This window comes from Poecilia latipinna, unplaced genomic scaffold (assembly GCF_001443285.1).
Source record: "Poecilia latipinna isolate Pla-1442-1.1 unplaced genomic scaffold, P_latipinna-1.0 Scaffold3562, whole genome shotgun sequence".
NCBI lineage: Eukaryota > Metazoa > Chordata > Actinopteri > Cyprinodontiformes > Poeciliidae > Poecilia > Poecilia latipinna.
In genome coordinates this window covers 3,650-19,173 of record NW_015116178.1, presented here as the reverse complement: position 1 = coordinate 19,173, position 15,524 = coordinate 3,650, and the positions used below count along the sequence as shown (strand labels likewise).

At 51.1% G+C, this 15,524-nt stretch overlaps 2 protein-coding genes across 7 annotated transcripts in view; both read left to right on the top strand.

The window, feature by feature from the left end:
• Positions 1 to 3,144, top strand: part of LOC106941236 (phosphatidylinositol 4-kinase beta-like) — a 15,483-nt gene extending 12,339 nt beyond the window's left edge. For all 3 annotated transcript variants that reach the window (XM_015024190.1, XM_015024189.1, XM_015024188.1), the window contains 9 exons: positions 114 to 341; positions 412 to 639; positions 961 to 1,070; positions 1,138 to 1,242; positions 1,317 to 1,440; positions 1,813 to 2,078; positions 2,144 to 2,276; positions 2,488 to 2,608; positions 2,683 to 3,144. In XM_015024190.1, the coding sequence (XP_014879676.1) occupies positions 114 to 341; positions 412 to 639; positions 961 to 1,070; positions 1,138 to 1,242; positions 1,317 to 1,440; positions 1,813 to 2,078; positions 2,144 to 2,276; positions 2,488 to 2,608; positions 2,683 to 2,864 (1,497 nt within the window). In that variant the 3' untranslated portion in view covers positions 2,865 to 3,144. The remainder of the gene's footprint in view (positions 1 to 113; positions 342 to 411; positions 640 to 960; positions 1,071 to 1,137; positions 1,243 to 1,316; positions 1,441 to 1,812; positions 2,079 to 2,143; positions 2,277 to 2,487; positions 2,609 to 2,682) is intronic.
• Positions 3,145 to 3,505: 361 nt separating this feature from the next.
• myo1eb (myosin IEb) lies at positions 3,506 to 14,606 on the top strand. 4 transcript variants are annotated; one of them, XM_015024185.1, is made up of 27 exons: positions 3,506 to 4,160; positions 5,296 to 5,433; positions 5,513 to 5,602; positions 5,678 to 5,772; positions 5,844 to 5,931; positions 6,269 to 6,358; positions 6,430 to 6,561; positions 6,634 to 6,768; positions 6,840 to 6,972; positions 7,087 to 7,283; positions 7,354 to 7,434; positions 7,967 to 8,053; positions 8,125 to 8,211; positions 8,292 to 8,459; positions 8,537 to 8,622; positions 8,905 to 8,986; positions 9,062 to 9,267; positions 9,341 to 9,485; positions 9,597 to 9,711; positions 9,782 to 9,951; positions 10,239 to 10,384; positions 10,465 to 10,611; positions 10,696 to 10,850; positions 10,929 to 11,003; positions 11,137 to 11,290; positions 11,385 to 11,548; positions 13,944 to 14,606. In XM_015024185.1, the coding sequence occupies exons 1-27, from the start codon at positions 4,158 to 4,160 to the stop codon at positions 14,018 to 14,020; spliced, it is 3,246 nt and encodes a 1,081-aa protein (XP_014879671.1). In that variant the 5' UTR covers positions 3,506 to 4,157; the 3' UTR covers positions 14,021 to 14,606. The 4 variants fall into 4 exon arrangements, with proteins under 4 accessions (XP_014879671.1, XP_014879670.1, XP_014879673.1 ...); XM_015024184.1 differs by having other exon boundaries at positions 11,101 to 11,290; XM_015024186.1 differs by lacking the exon at positions 3,506 to 4,160 and adding an exon at positions 4,211 to 5,131 and having other exon boundaries at positions 11,101 to 11,290.
• Positions 14,607 to 15,524: the final 918 nt, after the last annotated feature.

The following is a 15,524-nucleotide window of genomic DNA, read 5'->3' as shown; positions in this document are numbered from 1 at the left end:
TATGAATAGTTGTGGTTCTGATCCAGATGTTTAAACCTGACCCACAGACAGACTGTGCTGGCTCACCTGAGCCCAGGCTCCGGCCCTGTGTCACCTGTCCTGTGTGCCTGCAGCCGGTGCGCCTGGCTCCGCAGCGGGAGTTCATGAAGTCCCTGATGGGCATTGGGAAGCGTCTGGCCACGCTGCCCACCAAGGAGCAGAAGACGCAACGGCTGATCTCAGAGCTGTCGCTGCTCAACCACAAGCTGCCGGCGCGCGTCTGGCTGCCCACCGCCGCCTTCGACCACCACGTGGTCCGCGTGCCCCACACCCAGGCCGTGGTGCTCAACTCCAAGGACAAGGTGAGGCCCCGCTGCCCCCAGGGCTACATGGGGACGCAGAGGTCCTGACTTCATCCTGCTGGCCCCCCAGGCTCCCTACCTGATCTACGTGGAGGTTCTGGAGTGTGAGAACTTTGAGACGTCCAGCGTTCCGATGCGGATCCCAGAGAACCGGATCAGGAGCACGCGGTCGGTGGAGAACCTGCCGGACTGTGGCATGATGGCGGAGCAGCGAGCCGGGAGCTTCTCTGTCGTCCCGAACTACGACAACGACGACGAAGCCTGGTCTGTGGACGACATCGGAGAGCTGCAGGTGGAGGTGAGGCCACGCCCACAGGAAGTGATGTGACATTGGAAATGTTTGATCCAGTCAGAATGAGGACCAATCAGGAGGGTGAGGTCGCTCTCAGGAGCTAATACACATGATCAGGTGCTAATATCCATTAGCAAGAGGTAGTGTGATAGCAGGAGCTACCGTCCTTTATCTAGAGCTAACTCCACTAGCTGGAGCTAACGTACCTTAGCTAGAGCTAACATCATTTCAAGGCGTTGTTCCAGATGGAGCTAGCGCTGTAGCATCTGGCTACTATTATTAAGCTACTAATATTTAACCTGGCGGTGCTCTGACCGAACCCCCCAGCTCCCAGAAGGCCACACCAACAGCTGCGATAACATCAGCCAGTTTTCGGTGGACAGCATCACCAGCCTGGACAGCAAGGAGCCCGTCTTCATCGCCGCCGGGGACATCAGGTCAGGACACGTTCTGACACGCTCTGGCCGTCCAGACGACCTCTGACCCTGTCCCCTCTGATTCCAGGCGGCGCCTATCGGAGCAGCTGGCGCAGGCCCCCACCACCTTCAGGCGGGACCCAGAGGACCCGTCTGCCGTGGCCCTCAAGGAGCCCTGGGAGGAGAAAGTCCGGTAGGCTAATCCCCGTGTCCGGACAGCCGGGCCGTCCCGCCCGGTGCTGAGCCGTCTCTGTCTCCGTCCCCCAGGAGGATCAGGGAGGGCTCGCCCTACGGACACTTCCCCACCTGGAGGCTGCTGTCCGTCATCGTCAAGTGTGGAGACGACCTGCGACAGGAGCTGCTGGCCTTCCAGGTGCTGCAGCAGCTCAAGGTAACGCCATGATGTCACCGCCTGGCCGTCCTCCCTGCAGGCATGTTAGCCAGCATTTTATTTAGCATGTTAGCCAATATCTTAACCAGTATGCTGTCCAGCATGTTAAGATGGGTATTTCAAAGGCGATTTGCTCTTTAAATGCTTGCTAATTGATGGCTGTTGTTGACCTTTGACCTGTTGCTGCCAGAGCCAGCGCCATTCTAAAGGAACAGTGAGGGCAGATGTGAATTTAACTAGACCTTCACATCAGCCTTGATCGTTACTGAACATTAACAATCTGGAAGCTGATTAGGTGAAGCTGGGAGTTTGTTCCCCACCAGCGGCGCTCACACCGGTTTCCTTCCCATCATGCATCTCTCTGTCCCCCAGTCGATCTGGGAGCAGGAGCGTGTGCCACTGTGGATCCGGCCCTACAAGATCGTGGTTCTGTCGGCGGACAGTGGGATGATCGAGCCGGTGGTCAACGCCGTGTCCATCCACCAGGTGAAGAAGCAGAGCCAGCTGTCGCTGCTGGACTACTTCCTGCAGGAGCACGGCGCCCCCACCACCGAGAACTTCCTGTCCGCTCAGAGGAACTTTGTTCGCAGCTGCGCTGGCTACAGCCTCATCTGCTACCTGCTGCAGGTCAAGGACAGGTGAGGCCCCGCCCCCAGACGCTCCACGCGCTCACCCCGCCCTGCTGACGCTGCTTCCCCCCCAGGCACAACGGGAACATCCTGCTGGACGCCGACGGACACATCATCCACATCGACTTCGGCTTCATCCTGTCCAGCTCGCCCAGGAACCTCGGCTTCGAGACGTCCGCCTTCAAGCTCACCGCAGAGTTCGTGGAGGTGGGTTGGTTCTGGTTCTGGTTCTGGTTCTGGGTGCGGTTCAGGTTAAGACCTGTTTCTTGTTTATAAGGTTTCCACTTTCATTCAGGAAGGCGAGATGAAGTTTGTTAAAGCTGAGGGTTAAATTCACCCTGTGTCTTACCTGACAGGAGGAGATCATTTTAGCTCCTTTGGCAGGGTGTTTTGTTGAACCCTGTGCGTTGTCTGCCAGGTGATGGGCGGTCCAGATGGAGACATGTTTAACTACTACAGGATGCTGATGCTTCAGGGTCTGATTGCAGCCAGGAAGCACATGGACCGGGTTCTGCAGATAGTGGAGATCATGCAGCAAGGTGAGTGAGAGTCCTGCCCACAGCGCCCCCTTCTGGCCGCTGACTGACCGCCCGTGTCCCCCTGCACCCCCCAGGCTCCCAGCTGCCCTGCTTCCACGGCTCCAGCACCATGCGGGGCCTGAAGGAGCGTTTCCACATGAGCCTGACGGAGGAGCAGCTGCAGCTGCTGGTGGACCAGCTGGTGGACGGCTCCATGCGCTCACTCACCACCAAGCTGTACGACGGCTTCCAGTACCTCACCAACGGCATCATGTGACCCCGTGTGACCCCGGCATCATGTGACCCCGGCCACTCTTCTTCGTCTTCTGTTTTTTTCAGATTTTTGTTCGTGTTTCCTTTAAAAGTTTTCTTTCCTCTTTATCATCTGTGTGTCTTCCTCTTCCTCCTCGTTTCCATATTTGGGCAGAGCTCCTCATTGGCTGTTCAGCAGGACTTTTAGCCAATCACAGAGCAGCCCAGTTTTAGTTGAACTGTGAAATGTGAGCAGGTGGTTTCCAGGTATGAAGGTCAATAAAAGCAGCCGGTGTCCACCTGCAGCGCTGCCGTGTCCTGATTCACCTGGACGCACCGGGACCAGGTGACCTCTGACCTCCAGAGTAAATGAACTTCCTGTCGTCTCGGCTGGATGGAGGAAATGATTCATTCATGAACTGGACCAGTTCATGAATGAATCATCTGAACTGCAGAAGAGAATCAAAGCACTGAATCAGTTCACTGATCCGGTTCATGACTGAGCAAACAGTTCTGGTGTCGATTCTGTTAGTAACCGGGTTAGCGAAATAAAGGTTTCCATAGCAACACATCGTTAGTGAAGTGGCTCCACCTCTTTCTCATTGGAATGCCCATTTAAGGTCATTTCCTCCTCAGCCTCACCTGGTCAGGTATGCTGGGTTCAGACTGACCCGCAGCATGATACCATCACAACCAAACCACCTGCAGCTGATGGACCCAAAAGGACCGGTTCTGGTTTCACGAGCCCCGATCCATCGGATCGCTGGGCTTCATTCTGGTTCTGGTTCTGATTATAAATTGCTTCCTGCTCTGCTCAAGCTGCAACCCGATTCTGATGTGACCCGGTTGTTGATTGATCAAGCGGAACCAGCACCGTTCAGGTCCAGGCTCCTGGTTCTGGTTGTTCTGACTCCAGGAAGTGATTCTCCATCCAGAGCCGAACTCTGACGGTTCTGGTTCCTGTTGCTGCTCTTCCGGTTTGAACCACCGGGTGGCAGCAGAGCGTCACCACGAGGCGCTGAGACTCAATTACCCAGAGTTCCCCGGGGCTGGAAGGGGCGGGGCCTACCTGTCCACACCTGCAGAGAATCTGAAGACTGAAGGAAGAAACGGCGGACCGCGGGAGGAGGCGGCATGCTGAGAGGGAACTGAACTGAACTGAACCGAACCGAACCGGAGGGTTCCGACCCGCAGCGAGCCGGTCCAAATCCTGCCTGGTTCCACCTGAAACCACCTGGATCCCCCAAGATCCAGTCGGATCCCTCTGGACCCAGATTTCTCAATTCTGATCTGAAGCAGGAAGTGGAGAAGCAGAAACATGGTGAGTTCACGGACCTCAGGCAGATCCAGGAAAACAGAACCTCAAAGAGGTTCTGGTTCTGACTCCAGTTGGCTTGGATGAACTGATCCCTGATCAGAACCAAACAAACTTCCAGAAAACAGATTATTCTGTTGGTTCTGGAAAACAACTGGATTCTGGAAAGAAAAAAATTTAATGAAGATTAAAATAAAGTTTAAATAATTCCTATCAGAAACTGGGCTGAATAAAATATGTTTACAGTTTGAATTGTAAACTAGTTTTATATCCAAACCGACCAATCAGAGAGCAGCTGGCAGGCGGTGGGCGTCAGCTTATCGGCCAGGTTCATTTGGGAAGATTTGAGAAAAATATCTGCTGCTGATTGGCTGATTGTTCCTGTAAACATGATGGTTTACCTGGGCAGTAAACATGTAAACAATCAGGCCTCACATTTCCTGCTTTAATCTCAGCTGATCCTGTGTTATTTCACACACACACACACACACACACGCAGCAGCTCTGCATGTCCTCGCAGGACGCTGGAATGCTGGAATGCAGCAGGGATGTGTCTGCAGCCTGCGGGGCCCTGGGGACGTCTGAGGCCCCGGGGTGGGCGGGGCTGGTGACATCACACTTTACTTGCATGTAAAGCAGCCAATCGTGATGGTTGTGGACGGGTGGCTCATCTCCATGGAAACGGGTCACAGCAACGCTGCAGAGGAATAGAAACTAAAACCGAACCTGTCCAAGTGACTCTCAGCCAATCAGAGTCTAGATCCTCTGGAAGCACCAGGTTTCTTATTGGTGACATCAGTCAGCCTCAGGAGGCTGGCTGCGTGTGGATGCTGCTGAACCCGTTGCTTGGACCGCTCAGCACCAGAACCTTTAGCTGAGCTCCTTGATCTCTGGATGTTTCTGTCCTCCAGACAACAAGGCAAACAAAGACAAACAAAAATGAAATCCTGAGAGTCTCGGCATCACCAGGGCACCCGGTGGGTATCATGGTTCAGCTCGGCGCATTAGCATTAGCTTCCCCTAAATACTGTGTTGGTGTTAGCACTGCTAAAGTTTATGATTAGCACCTCCTGGTTGGTAAAGCTAATGGCGCCCTCCTCTGCATTCCTGGTAAAGTTTTGCTGACCTTTGACCCCCCCAGGGCAGCAAAGAGCGGTACCACTGGCAGGCCCAGAACGTGAAGGTGAGCGGAGTGGATGACATGGTTCTGCTGTCCAAGATCAGCGAGGACGCCATCACCGACAACCTGAAGAAGAGATACATGGACGACTACATCTTTGTATCCTCCGTCCACACACACACACACACACACACACTCTAACAGGTTCTGGTTCAGGTCCTTGACCCAGCTGTGTCAGACTTACATCGGGCCGGTTCTGATCTCAGTGAACCCGTTCAAACAGCTGCCATACTTCACAGAGAGAGAGGTGGAGATGTACCAGGGAGCGGTGAGACATAGAGAGACACGGAGACACGGAGACACGGAGCCAGACTGGAAGCCTCTAACCCCCCTCTGTCCACAGGCGCAGTACGAGAATCCGCCCCACATCTACGCCCTGGCCGACTGCATGTACCGGAACATGATGATCGACAGCGAGAACCAGTGCGTCATCATCAGGTGGGCGGAGCCTCTCAAACGTCTCCAACCAGAGAGACGGCTGAATGTGAAACTACTTCCTGTCTCCTCAGCGGCGAGAGCGGAGCTGGGAAAACCGTCGCTGCCAAGTACATCATGAGCTATGTCTCCAAAGTGTCCGGAGGAGGAGCGAAAGTACAGGTGTGTCCTGCTGTTGCCATGGTTACAGTCACTAGAGGCAGGTATGGAGTCCAGACCAAAATCAAAACCAAATGTTTAGAAGTTTACTTTAGTGCAGCACAGAAAGGAAACATGCCTCATAACTCAGCCAAAGCTCCTCAGATAGTTTATTCTGATTGTTATTAATTTACTGACTCAGATGATGCATTTTGACAAAATCTCTTGAGTCTGGAATCGATCTGGACGGTCAGTCAGAGACCTGGAGGAAACGGGTGCAGACAGGTGTGGTCTGGGTCTCCGTTGCTGCTGTTTAGGCAGGCCGTTACCATGGTAACCATGTTTGCTTGTCACTGGACAGCGGGTCAAAGACATCATCCTGCAGTCCAACCCCCTGCTGGAGGCTTTTGGTAACGCAAAGACAGTCCGCAACAACAACTCCAGCAGATTTGTGAGTACTATACTACTACACGGCAGTACTACACTTTAGCAGTACCACCAGCAGGCCTTTTGTCTGTCCAGGGAAAGTACTTTGAGATCCAGTTCAGCCGGGGCGGAGCACCAGACGGAGGGAAAATCTCCAACTTCCTGCTGGAGAAAAGCCGAGTCGTCTCCCAGAACCCCGGAGAGAGGAACTTCCACATCTACTACCAGGTACTTAATGGTGCGGTACTTCGGTGTACTGGGACGCGGGGGCGTTTATCTGTCTCCCTGTGATGATGTCAGCTTCTGGGCGGAGCCAGCGGGGAGCAGAGGGAGAACCTGGGGGTCACGACCCCGGACTACTACTTCTACCTGAACCAGTCAGGAACGTACACGGTGGAGGACATGGATGACAGGAAGGACTTCTTGGATACCATGGTAACCACATGGCCCCCTCGGTCCCCAAGTCTGTCTCCCCGTCTCCAGGGTAACCATCCCTCTGTCCCCAGGCCGCCATGTCCGTCGTGGGTCTGTCTCTGGACGATCAGGACTCGGTTCTGCAGCTGGTCGCAGGAATCCTTCACCTGGGGAACATCAGCTTCCGGGAGGAGAATAACTACGCCGTGGTGGAGAGCCAGGACTGTAGGTGGCCCAACACAACCAAAAGGAACCAAGTAGAACCCATCAGAACCCGGATTCTCCTGTGCTCAGTTTGCTCTCATATTGCCGTTTCTCTTCCTCCTCTGTCCCCTCCAGTCCTGGCGTTCCCATCCTTCCTGCTGGGAATCCCTCAGGACGGACTCTGCAACAAGCTCACCAGCCGGGTCATGGACAGCAAGTGGGGCGGCAAGACCGAGTCCATCTCCGTCACCCTGAACACGGAGCAGGCCTGCTTCTCCAGGGACGCCCTGTCCAAAGCGCTCTACACCCGCCTCTTTGACTACCTGGTGGACGTGAGTCCCAGCATCTGTCCCCGTCTCTGGTTGTCCCTGTCCGTCTCAGCTGGTGTCTCCTGTGTCTCAGTGCGTGAACAAGGCCATGCAGAAGGAGACGGAGGAGCTCAATATTGGAGTCCTGGACATCTACGGCTTTGAGATCTTCCAGGTAAACCCATGGGACAAATGTTCTGGATTCGTCAGGTCAGCAGGTGTTCTGGAAGAACAATTAACCCCGCCCCCCTCCAAGTCGCAGAGCATCCCATGCTAATGCCATCGGCAATTTTTGTAGTTCTAACAGCAGAGATACCATTAGCCAGGGGTACAGAAACGTTTTATTCCCAAATGTTCCAGCCACAGTATGAAAGAACTCGTTTCCCAACTAAAGCCTCAACACAGTTAGTGAGCTAGCTGACGCTAGTGCCAAGAATGTCACTGAAAGTGTTAGGATCATGTGTTCCCCAAAAAGAAGGAGTGACGCTGAGCTGTTGATCAATATTCTGAATAACAGCGAGGCCGTCGCATCGTTAGCAGCTTAGCGCTGTGCTGTCCGTCTTTTCCGTAGAGAAGGAACCGACCATCGGTCAGACTTTCTTGGTGCTACCAGAGGCTGTTGCAACGCTCATCCTTTAACAGAACTTTCCCCTCTAATGTGAAAAATCAGCAGCTCAACCAGGCGCTGCTTCTTCTTTTGCTTTCAGAAAAACGGTTTTGAGCAATTCTGCATCAACTTTGTGAACGAGAAGCTGCAGCAGATCTTCATCGAGCTGACGCTGAAGGCCGAGCAGGTGAGCTGGAGAGCCGGGCACAGCCAGGCCCGATTCAGGTTCTGATCCCGGTTCTGGTTCTGGTTCTGCAGGAGGAGTACGTCCAGGAGGGGATCCGTTGGACCCCCATCGAGTATTTCAACAACAAGGTGGTCTGTGACCTCATCGAGTCCAAACTGGTGAGTGGACTGACCCGCGGGCCGGCTGCGGGCGGAGCTTCCCACGCATCACTCCCTCTGTCCGTCTGGTCATTTCCCAGAATCCTCCTGGGGTGATGAGCATCCTGGACGATGTCTGCGCCACGATGCACGCCAAGGGAGAGGGGGCGGACCAGACGCTGCTGCAGAAGCTGCAGGGACAGATCGGGACGCACGAGCATTTCAGCAGCTGGAACCGCGGCTTCATCATCCACCACTACGCTGGCAAGGTCTGACCTGACCTCACCTGACCTCACCTGACCTCACCTGACCTCACCTGTTGCTTGCCTATCCCTCTCTCTCTCAGGTGTCGTATGACGTTGGCGGGTTCTGTGAGCGGAACCGGGATGTCCTCTTCAATGACATCATCGAGTTGATGCAGAGCAGCGAGTTGTGAGTGTTCGGCTCCGTCTTTCTGAGGACATTTCAGGTGTACACCACAGCGCCTCCAGATGGACAACTGCTGTAACTGCAGGTCCAAGTGCTTTGGTTACAGGTCTTGGTTCTGTCCTGCCTGGTATGAATAGATCTGACCCTCTGTCAGCTGTTGACCCTTTAATGTTTAAATCAACTTCCTGTTCTCTAACTTGGTCAGTGTCACTTTAACCTGTGGTGCAGGAAGCTGTGACCCTTCACAATAAGAGGTACTTTAATCTGTGATGTGTTCATGGTCAGTCCGTTCATCAGAGCGCTGTTCCCGGAGAACCTGGAGGCGGAAAAACGAGGCCGGCCGACCACGGCCAGCAGCAAGATCAAGGTGAGTTGGGACCTGAGCAGGTTCTTATGACCAGACACCAGACTGGTCCTTGACCTTTGACCTCCACTCCTCCAGAAACAAGCCAACAGTCTGGTCCAGACCCTGATGAAGTGCACGCCCCATTACATCCGGTGTATCAAACCCAATGAGACCAAGCGGCCACGAGACTGGGAGGAGACCCGGGTGCGGCACCAGGTGGAGTACCTGGGCCTGCGGGAGAACATCCGGGTCCGCCGGGCAGGATATGCTTACCGCCGCGTCTTCAACAAGTTCCTGCACAGGTTCTGCATCAAGCCCCACACAATCAGAACCTGCTGCTGGCTCGGACACTCTAACGGGTCTGGTGGTCTGCAGGTACGCCATCCTGACCAGAGAGACCTGGCCCGAGTGGCGGGGTGAGCAGCGCCAGGGCGTCCTGCACCTGCTGCGCTCCGTTAATATGGACCAGGACCAGTTCCAGCTGGGGACAGCCAAGGTCTTCATCAAAGCTCCGGAGTCGGTAAGAGACCCCTGGAGGTCCATGGAACGGTTCCTGGGGAGGTTCTGGTTCTGCAGCAGTACTTCCTCCTCCAACACCAGCTAAAAGGTTCTGCTCTCTGTGTCTGTGCAGCTCTTCCTGCTGGAGGAAATGCGCGAGAGGAAATTCAACGGCTATGCCCGCGTCATTCAGAAAGCGTGGCGCAAACACATCGCCGTCCGCAAATACGTCAGGATGAGGGAGGAAGGTCAGAAGTTCTACCCCAGACAGAGGAGTCCTGGTCCGGTTTGAGTCCTCACAGATCCTTCTTTTTCCAGCCTCAGACATTCTGCTGAACAAGAAGGAACGCCGCAAGAACAGCATCAACAGGAACTTTGTGGGCGACTACATCGGAACCGACAACCACCCTGAGATCCGGCAGTTTGTGGGCCGCCGAGAGAGGATCGACTTTGCTGATGTGGTCGTCAAGTTCGACCGACGGTTCAAGGTACGAACAGCAAAAACTGAAGGTTCTTCATCTCCTTGGGGTTGTCATGTCCTGCGGGGCGTCATCTGCTAGGAATAATCTTCCCTCTGTTGAGTGATGGACTTCCGGCAGTTTGGAGATTACCTTTGACCTGATTTTACTGCTGTTGGGTCCGTTCTTGTGGTGTTAAGTCACACCTCTCCTGAAGCTCTCAGTACTTGTGTGGTCCAGATGTGCTGGTTCTGTCCCGGTTCTGCTGTTGGAAACCAGATGTTCTCCGACCCGTTTTTGTCGCTGCTGTTTTGCAGACGACGAAGCGTGACCTCATCCTGACCCCAAAGTTCCTGTATCTGGTTGGCCGAGAGAAAGTGAAGCAAGGTCCAGATAAGGGTCAGATCCATGAGGTCCTTAAGAGGAAGATCCAGCTCAACCGGATCCAATCAGTTTCTCTCAGGTAAGTGACCAGAACCAGAGGGGGATCCACCCGGGCCCAGCGTCGTTCTGACGGCTCTGGCCCGCCCGTCTGTCCGGCAGCACTCTGCAGGACGACTTCTTCATTGTCCATGAAGAAGAGTACGACAGCGTCCTGCAGAGCGTCTTCAAGACCGAGTTCCTCAGTTTGCTGGTGAAGCGGTACCAGGAGAACACGGATCGCAAGCTGGCGCTGAAGTTCAACAACCTGTGAGTACCAGAACCCCACCTGAACCTGAGTAGAACCCAAACGGAACTTGATCAGAACCCGTCCTGAACCTCTCCTCCATCCAGCCTGGAGTTCAAGGTGAAGAAGGGCCGCCATCTGTTCAGCTCGTCCGGGTCCAGGCAGATCCAGTTCCAGGCAGGCCAGGGAGATGAGGTGGTTCTGAAGCCCAGTGGTAAGGTTCTGCACGTCTCCATCGGGCCGGGCCTCCCAAAGAACTCCAGTAAGCTCTGACCCAGTTCATCCCCCATGACAGAACCTTCATGTCTCCTTCTGATCACTTTCTGTGTCTGACCTGTAGGACCGACCCGGAAGGATAACCGCAAGAGCCGCTACATGGGTGGCCAGGCTCCGCCCACATACCAGAACCACTCAGGTACCAGCTGGTCTCACTCTGGACCAGAACCTCTCCGAAACGGGTTCTGGAATGTCTCTGAAGGTTTATGGTTCATCACTTCTATTTTCTGCTGCAGTGCCTCACAGCAGAGGGGGCGGGGCTTCCAGAGGAGGCCCCGCCCCCTCCAGAGGGCCCACCCTAAGGCAGCAGTCCAGCATGGACCAACCCACCCTGCCCCGCCTCCAGAACCAGCACCGGCCCAGCAACCAGCCGCCCCAGAACCAGGACATGGGCTTTATGAACGTCCCTGACCAGGGAGCGGCGGGGTGAGGTTCAGAACCCTCGGCGGTCAAAGGTCACCTCCAGGTAGCTGCTCTGCTGCCCCCAGTGGTGACATGTGTCGGTACTCCTGGCCTGCAGGTTCCACAGGCGCCTCTCCAAAGAGGTGAAGCCGGTTCCGGGAGCGGGTCGGCCTAAACCTAAACCTCGGTCCCCCCAGTGCAAAGCTCTGTACGCCTACGATGCCCAGGACACCGACGAGCTGAGCTTCAACGCCGACGACATCATCGAGATCCTCACTGAAGGTACAGCTGCAACCGGGCTGGGTCCAGTGGAACCCCTGGTACCGGGTCCGGGCCAGGTTTACATGGTTACCTATGATCAGGTCCTGTTGTTTCTAGCCCCCATAAGGCCATGCTTGAATTATGGGTATGACTTCAACTGCGAACCATTTGTTTACATGCTAGCAACGCACTAACGGCTAGCAGCTAACATCTTTCATCTGAGGCTTTGTAGTACGCTGGAACATCAGCTGCTAACTACAGGGAGGATGACTTGAAGAAGTGGCTCCTACGCTAGCATCATTAGCATCATTTCTTCAGATGGCGAAGCGTCGAGTCATCAGAAAAGCCATGAAGCTCTTCAGTATCTTCATAGTAATGAGGTTGGCTGCATTTTATTCAGAGAGGTGGGACATAAGTTTGTTGAGCTTAAGGCAGAGCCTAGTCAAAGCCTTAGAATTCCACCTCACTGAGTCTGGGTTTGGGTTTCAGTGCAGGTGAAGTGAACAGCAGGAGGCTAAAGCTAGCAGGAGGCTAAAGCTAAAGCTGAGGGTTTAAACTGGAGCCACCAACAGCTGCTTGGTTTCTCTTTTCAAGTGTTTTTGTTTCCTCGATGGAAACGGCTCCGCTCATCACAGGAACTCTCCACAATAACCGAAAACAGAGATTAACGTTGACAATGAATAAAAACCGCAGATTATCCAGAGCAGCTTCCACAGCAGTCGTTTCCACGGTAACCTCCCAGGAATAAGGTGAACAGTAACTGCTCACCTTATTCAGCGCCCGGCTGCGGCTCCCTAAGTGCGTGAAGGAAAGATACCGCAGGTCTTTCCTTCCGGCCGCCATCAGACTACAACACCCGCTGCTCTCAGTAGTTCACTACTCTTTACTATAGGCGATAAACCTGGAATTTATTTATTTATATTTCAAACAATACTGTTTCAGTACTTTCTATATTCACCTGATTTTACTGTGTATATATAGATTTTTATATTGGTTCTGCTCTGTCCTTTATACTGCTGTAACAATGTAAATTTCCCCACTGTGGGATTAATAAAGGAATATCTTATCTTAAGACGTAGCTATGAGCTTAGCTCGTAGCTAGCGCCCCCACAGTTCCTCAGGGTGTACTACAGCCAGTCGCTGTGGTTCTGTAGATTCTACTTAAAGCTGTTCATGGACCCGATGGTACCGACTGTGTGGTTCTGATAGTTCTGGCGAGCTTCCAGGTAGCCACGCCTCTCTGCTGCACCTTTCTGCCGCTTCTCTGTCAGCAGTGAGGACCAGGTGGAATCAATCGGTCAGGGTGTCAAACTGATTTCCGTTTTGGGCCAAATCAAGAGCCTGAAGGCTCTTAAAGGGCCGGTTGTGCCAGAATGTAATGATAAAACCCGCCGTCCACAAACTGCTAACATATCAATTCTTAAATTTAAATCATATTATTGAACATCTTTTCAGACCCTCCAGGATTTCATGATACTTTTCATGTTTTTACACTAAAATCAAAGTGTTTGTGATATTAATTTGGAAACATTTGAAAAATTTGCACTTATTTATGACGACTTTTTATTACTCGCCACATAGATCAGGGATTACAGTCTGCCTCAACAAAGGCCGAGGCAGCTGTTTAGTACAAGTAAGAAAGTTTTTGACAATTTTTGAGAAAAATCTGCAGTGAATCCTAATTATGTAAAGTTTGGCGATTTGGTGATTTTACGTCAATTTCCACTGTAATTCTCAAGAAACTGGAGGGACTGATTGATATAATTTAGCAGCAAACAGATAAAACCTGCATTGACTTGATTGATAACATAATATTTCAGCACACTTGGAGTTTAGTCCCATAAAAAGCTGCGGGGGGCCGGATTTGGCCCCGGGCCTATCAGTTGAACCACAGCAGCTCATGTAAAATCAGACCTGAAAAGGTTAAAGGTCAAAGGTAAGCCCCCCGCTGATGTTTATTGTTGTAAAATAAAAAGCGAGATAAAAATGAAAAAACAGAAAACAAAAGTTGGACAGAATGTTTTGACTACAAAAATAAAGTTTTGATAAACATGCCAATTTATTTGTGTTGAATTTTATTAAGAAAATATTTGCTATGTATTTATAATATTTTTGGAACATAACTGGTTTAACGGGGTGGAAATCTGGTTATTTCACAGTGTTAGGTTAAGTGTAATAGGTCGTTCCTGTTTCTTCTCCACCCAAATGACCGTCATCCATAAACACAGACGGTCGACTCAAATTAAGGCTCTTCAGTGAATCCAGTTGAAAACTTCAGCATAGAGATTTTCCCTGTCAAGTGGGGAACTGCACGAGAAAACAAAACCTACAAACTTGACAGCTGTGCTTCTGATTTTGTTCTGCAATAAATATGAAACTGTGGTTCCGGCCCATTCCTCTGGTTCCTGTCTCGTAGATCCGTCGGGTTGGTGGTTCGGCCGGCTGCGGGGCAAAGAGGGGATGTTCCCTGGGAACTACGTGGAGAAGATCTAGACCTGGGGCCGGGGTCAGAGGTCAGCCATCAGGAGACACGTGGAGTCAAACACACGATGTTTTGGTCTGTTTCGTCGGTCTGGATCGGTTCTGAAGGGTTCCTGGTCTTGATGGAGCGGTTCTGTGAAGGAGTCGTTCCATCAATATTGACATCAGTATTAGTAGCTAGCGCCTCCTTCAGGCCACAAAGGGTTTTATCCTCATCACAGTTTTTCTGTCTGATTAAATCATGAATTTAACTGAACTAAGTTCTGGTTCCGGTCCGGCTGATCCAACATCAATTTCGAAACGTGTTTAACGATCAGATTTATAGATTTATAGTCTCCTCTGTTTCATCCTTCAGTTTCGGTCTGATTTCAGCCATTAATGCAGGCGGAGGTGGCACTACATTACCCAGAGTTCCTGTTGGAAAGAGCGCTGCGTTCAAGTGCTGCTGGAAATTAGACTTCTGATCAGTCCGTGATTTTTATACACCATTTCATATTAGCTCATATGTTGTAAATTAATCCTTTAAAACTCAGAACAGATTTTATAGTAGAATGGGTTTTTCTGCCCAACAAATTAAATGAAATCTGATAAAATTCTATCGACTTCTGTTTTCATTTGTTTCTCTGTGAAACTAAAGAAAAAATATTTAATAGAATTTACTGGACGGATGTAGTCCCTGGTGCTGTCCGCAGGGGGCGCTGTGGCTCTGCAAGCAGCTGGATTTGATGGTAGTCGGAGCGTTAAGACAAAATATAAGAGTAGACCCCGCATCATAGATATAAACACGTAGATCCCTCATGGAGCGGGTCGGCCTGCTGCTGCAATACGTCACAGCGTCCGCCATATTGAATGTGGAATATGTGCCAGTAAGCTAATACAAGTGAATGGACCGAACTTCACAAAGTGCCGTTCTACAAAGTATTTTAAGTTAATTCCTGTCATTGACACATTTTCTCACACACATTAATATTTTTGGCAATCAAAGAAATGACTAAAGACAGAGTTTCTAACTTTTGATGTGATTATTTAATTGTTTTGGGGCATTTCTGAATAAAGAGCACAATGTTTTATTTGATAGAAACAATTCTGATAATTTTTATAATGACATTGATGAACAGACACTTTTACAGTGTTTTATTAAAGAACATATTTACATAATTCCATAACTTAATGTATATTTAACGTTTCAAGACAAGAAACAAATTATTTTCTTGTATTTATTTTATACATTATTGAGAAATGACTTTTCATTTATAAATCAGTCATTGTCAAACATTAAACTACATATTTTTCTTACTTTTTTCCAGTAAAAAAATTATTATGGTCAATAGCAGAGTATGCCAACTCTGCTGTTGACAGCAAAGAGTGGAAATAATTCTAACAGAGTAAATTATTTTTATTTCGTTACATAAGCTGCATTAATACTCATACTTCACATTGAGATATTTAAAAACACACAAAAAGTGAAAGAATAAAACATTTATTTATTATACTGGGAACACTGGCCACAGGCTTC

What these genes read in the sequence shown, in the direction of transcription:
- myo1eb (XM_015024184.1), top strand. An exon ending in AACCAGTGCGTCATCATCAG is followed by an intron (nt 5,773 to 5,843) that starts GTGGGCGGAGCC and finishes CTGTCTCCTCAG; the next exon opens with CGGCGAGAGCGGAGCTGGGA. An exon ending in TTCAACAAGTTCCTGCACAG is followed by an intron (nt 9,268 to 9,340) that starts GTTCTGCATCAA and finishes GGTGGTCTGCAG; the next exon opens with GTACGCCATCCTGACCAGAG.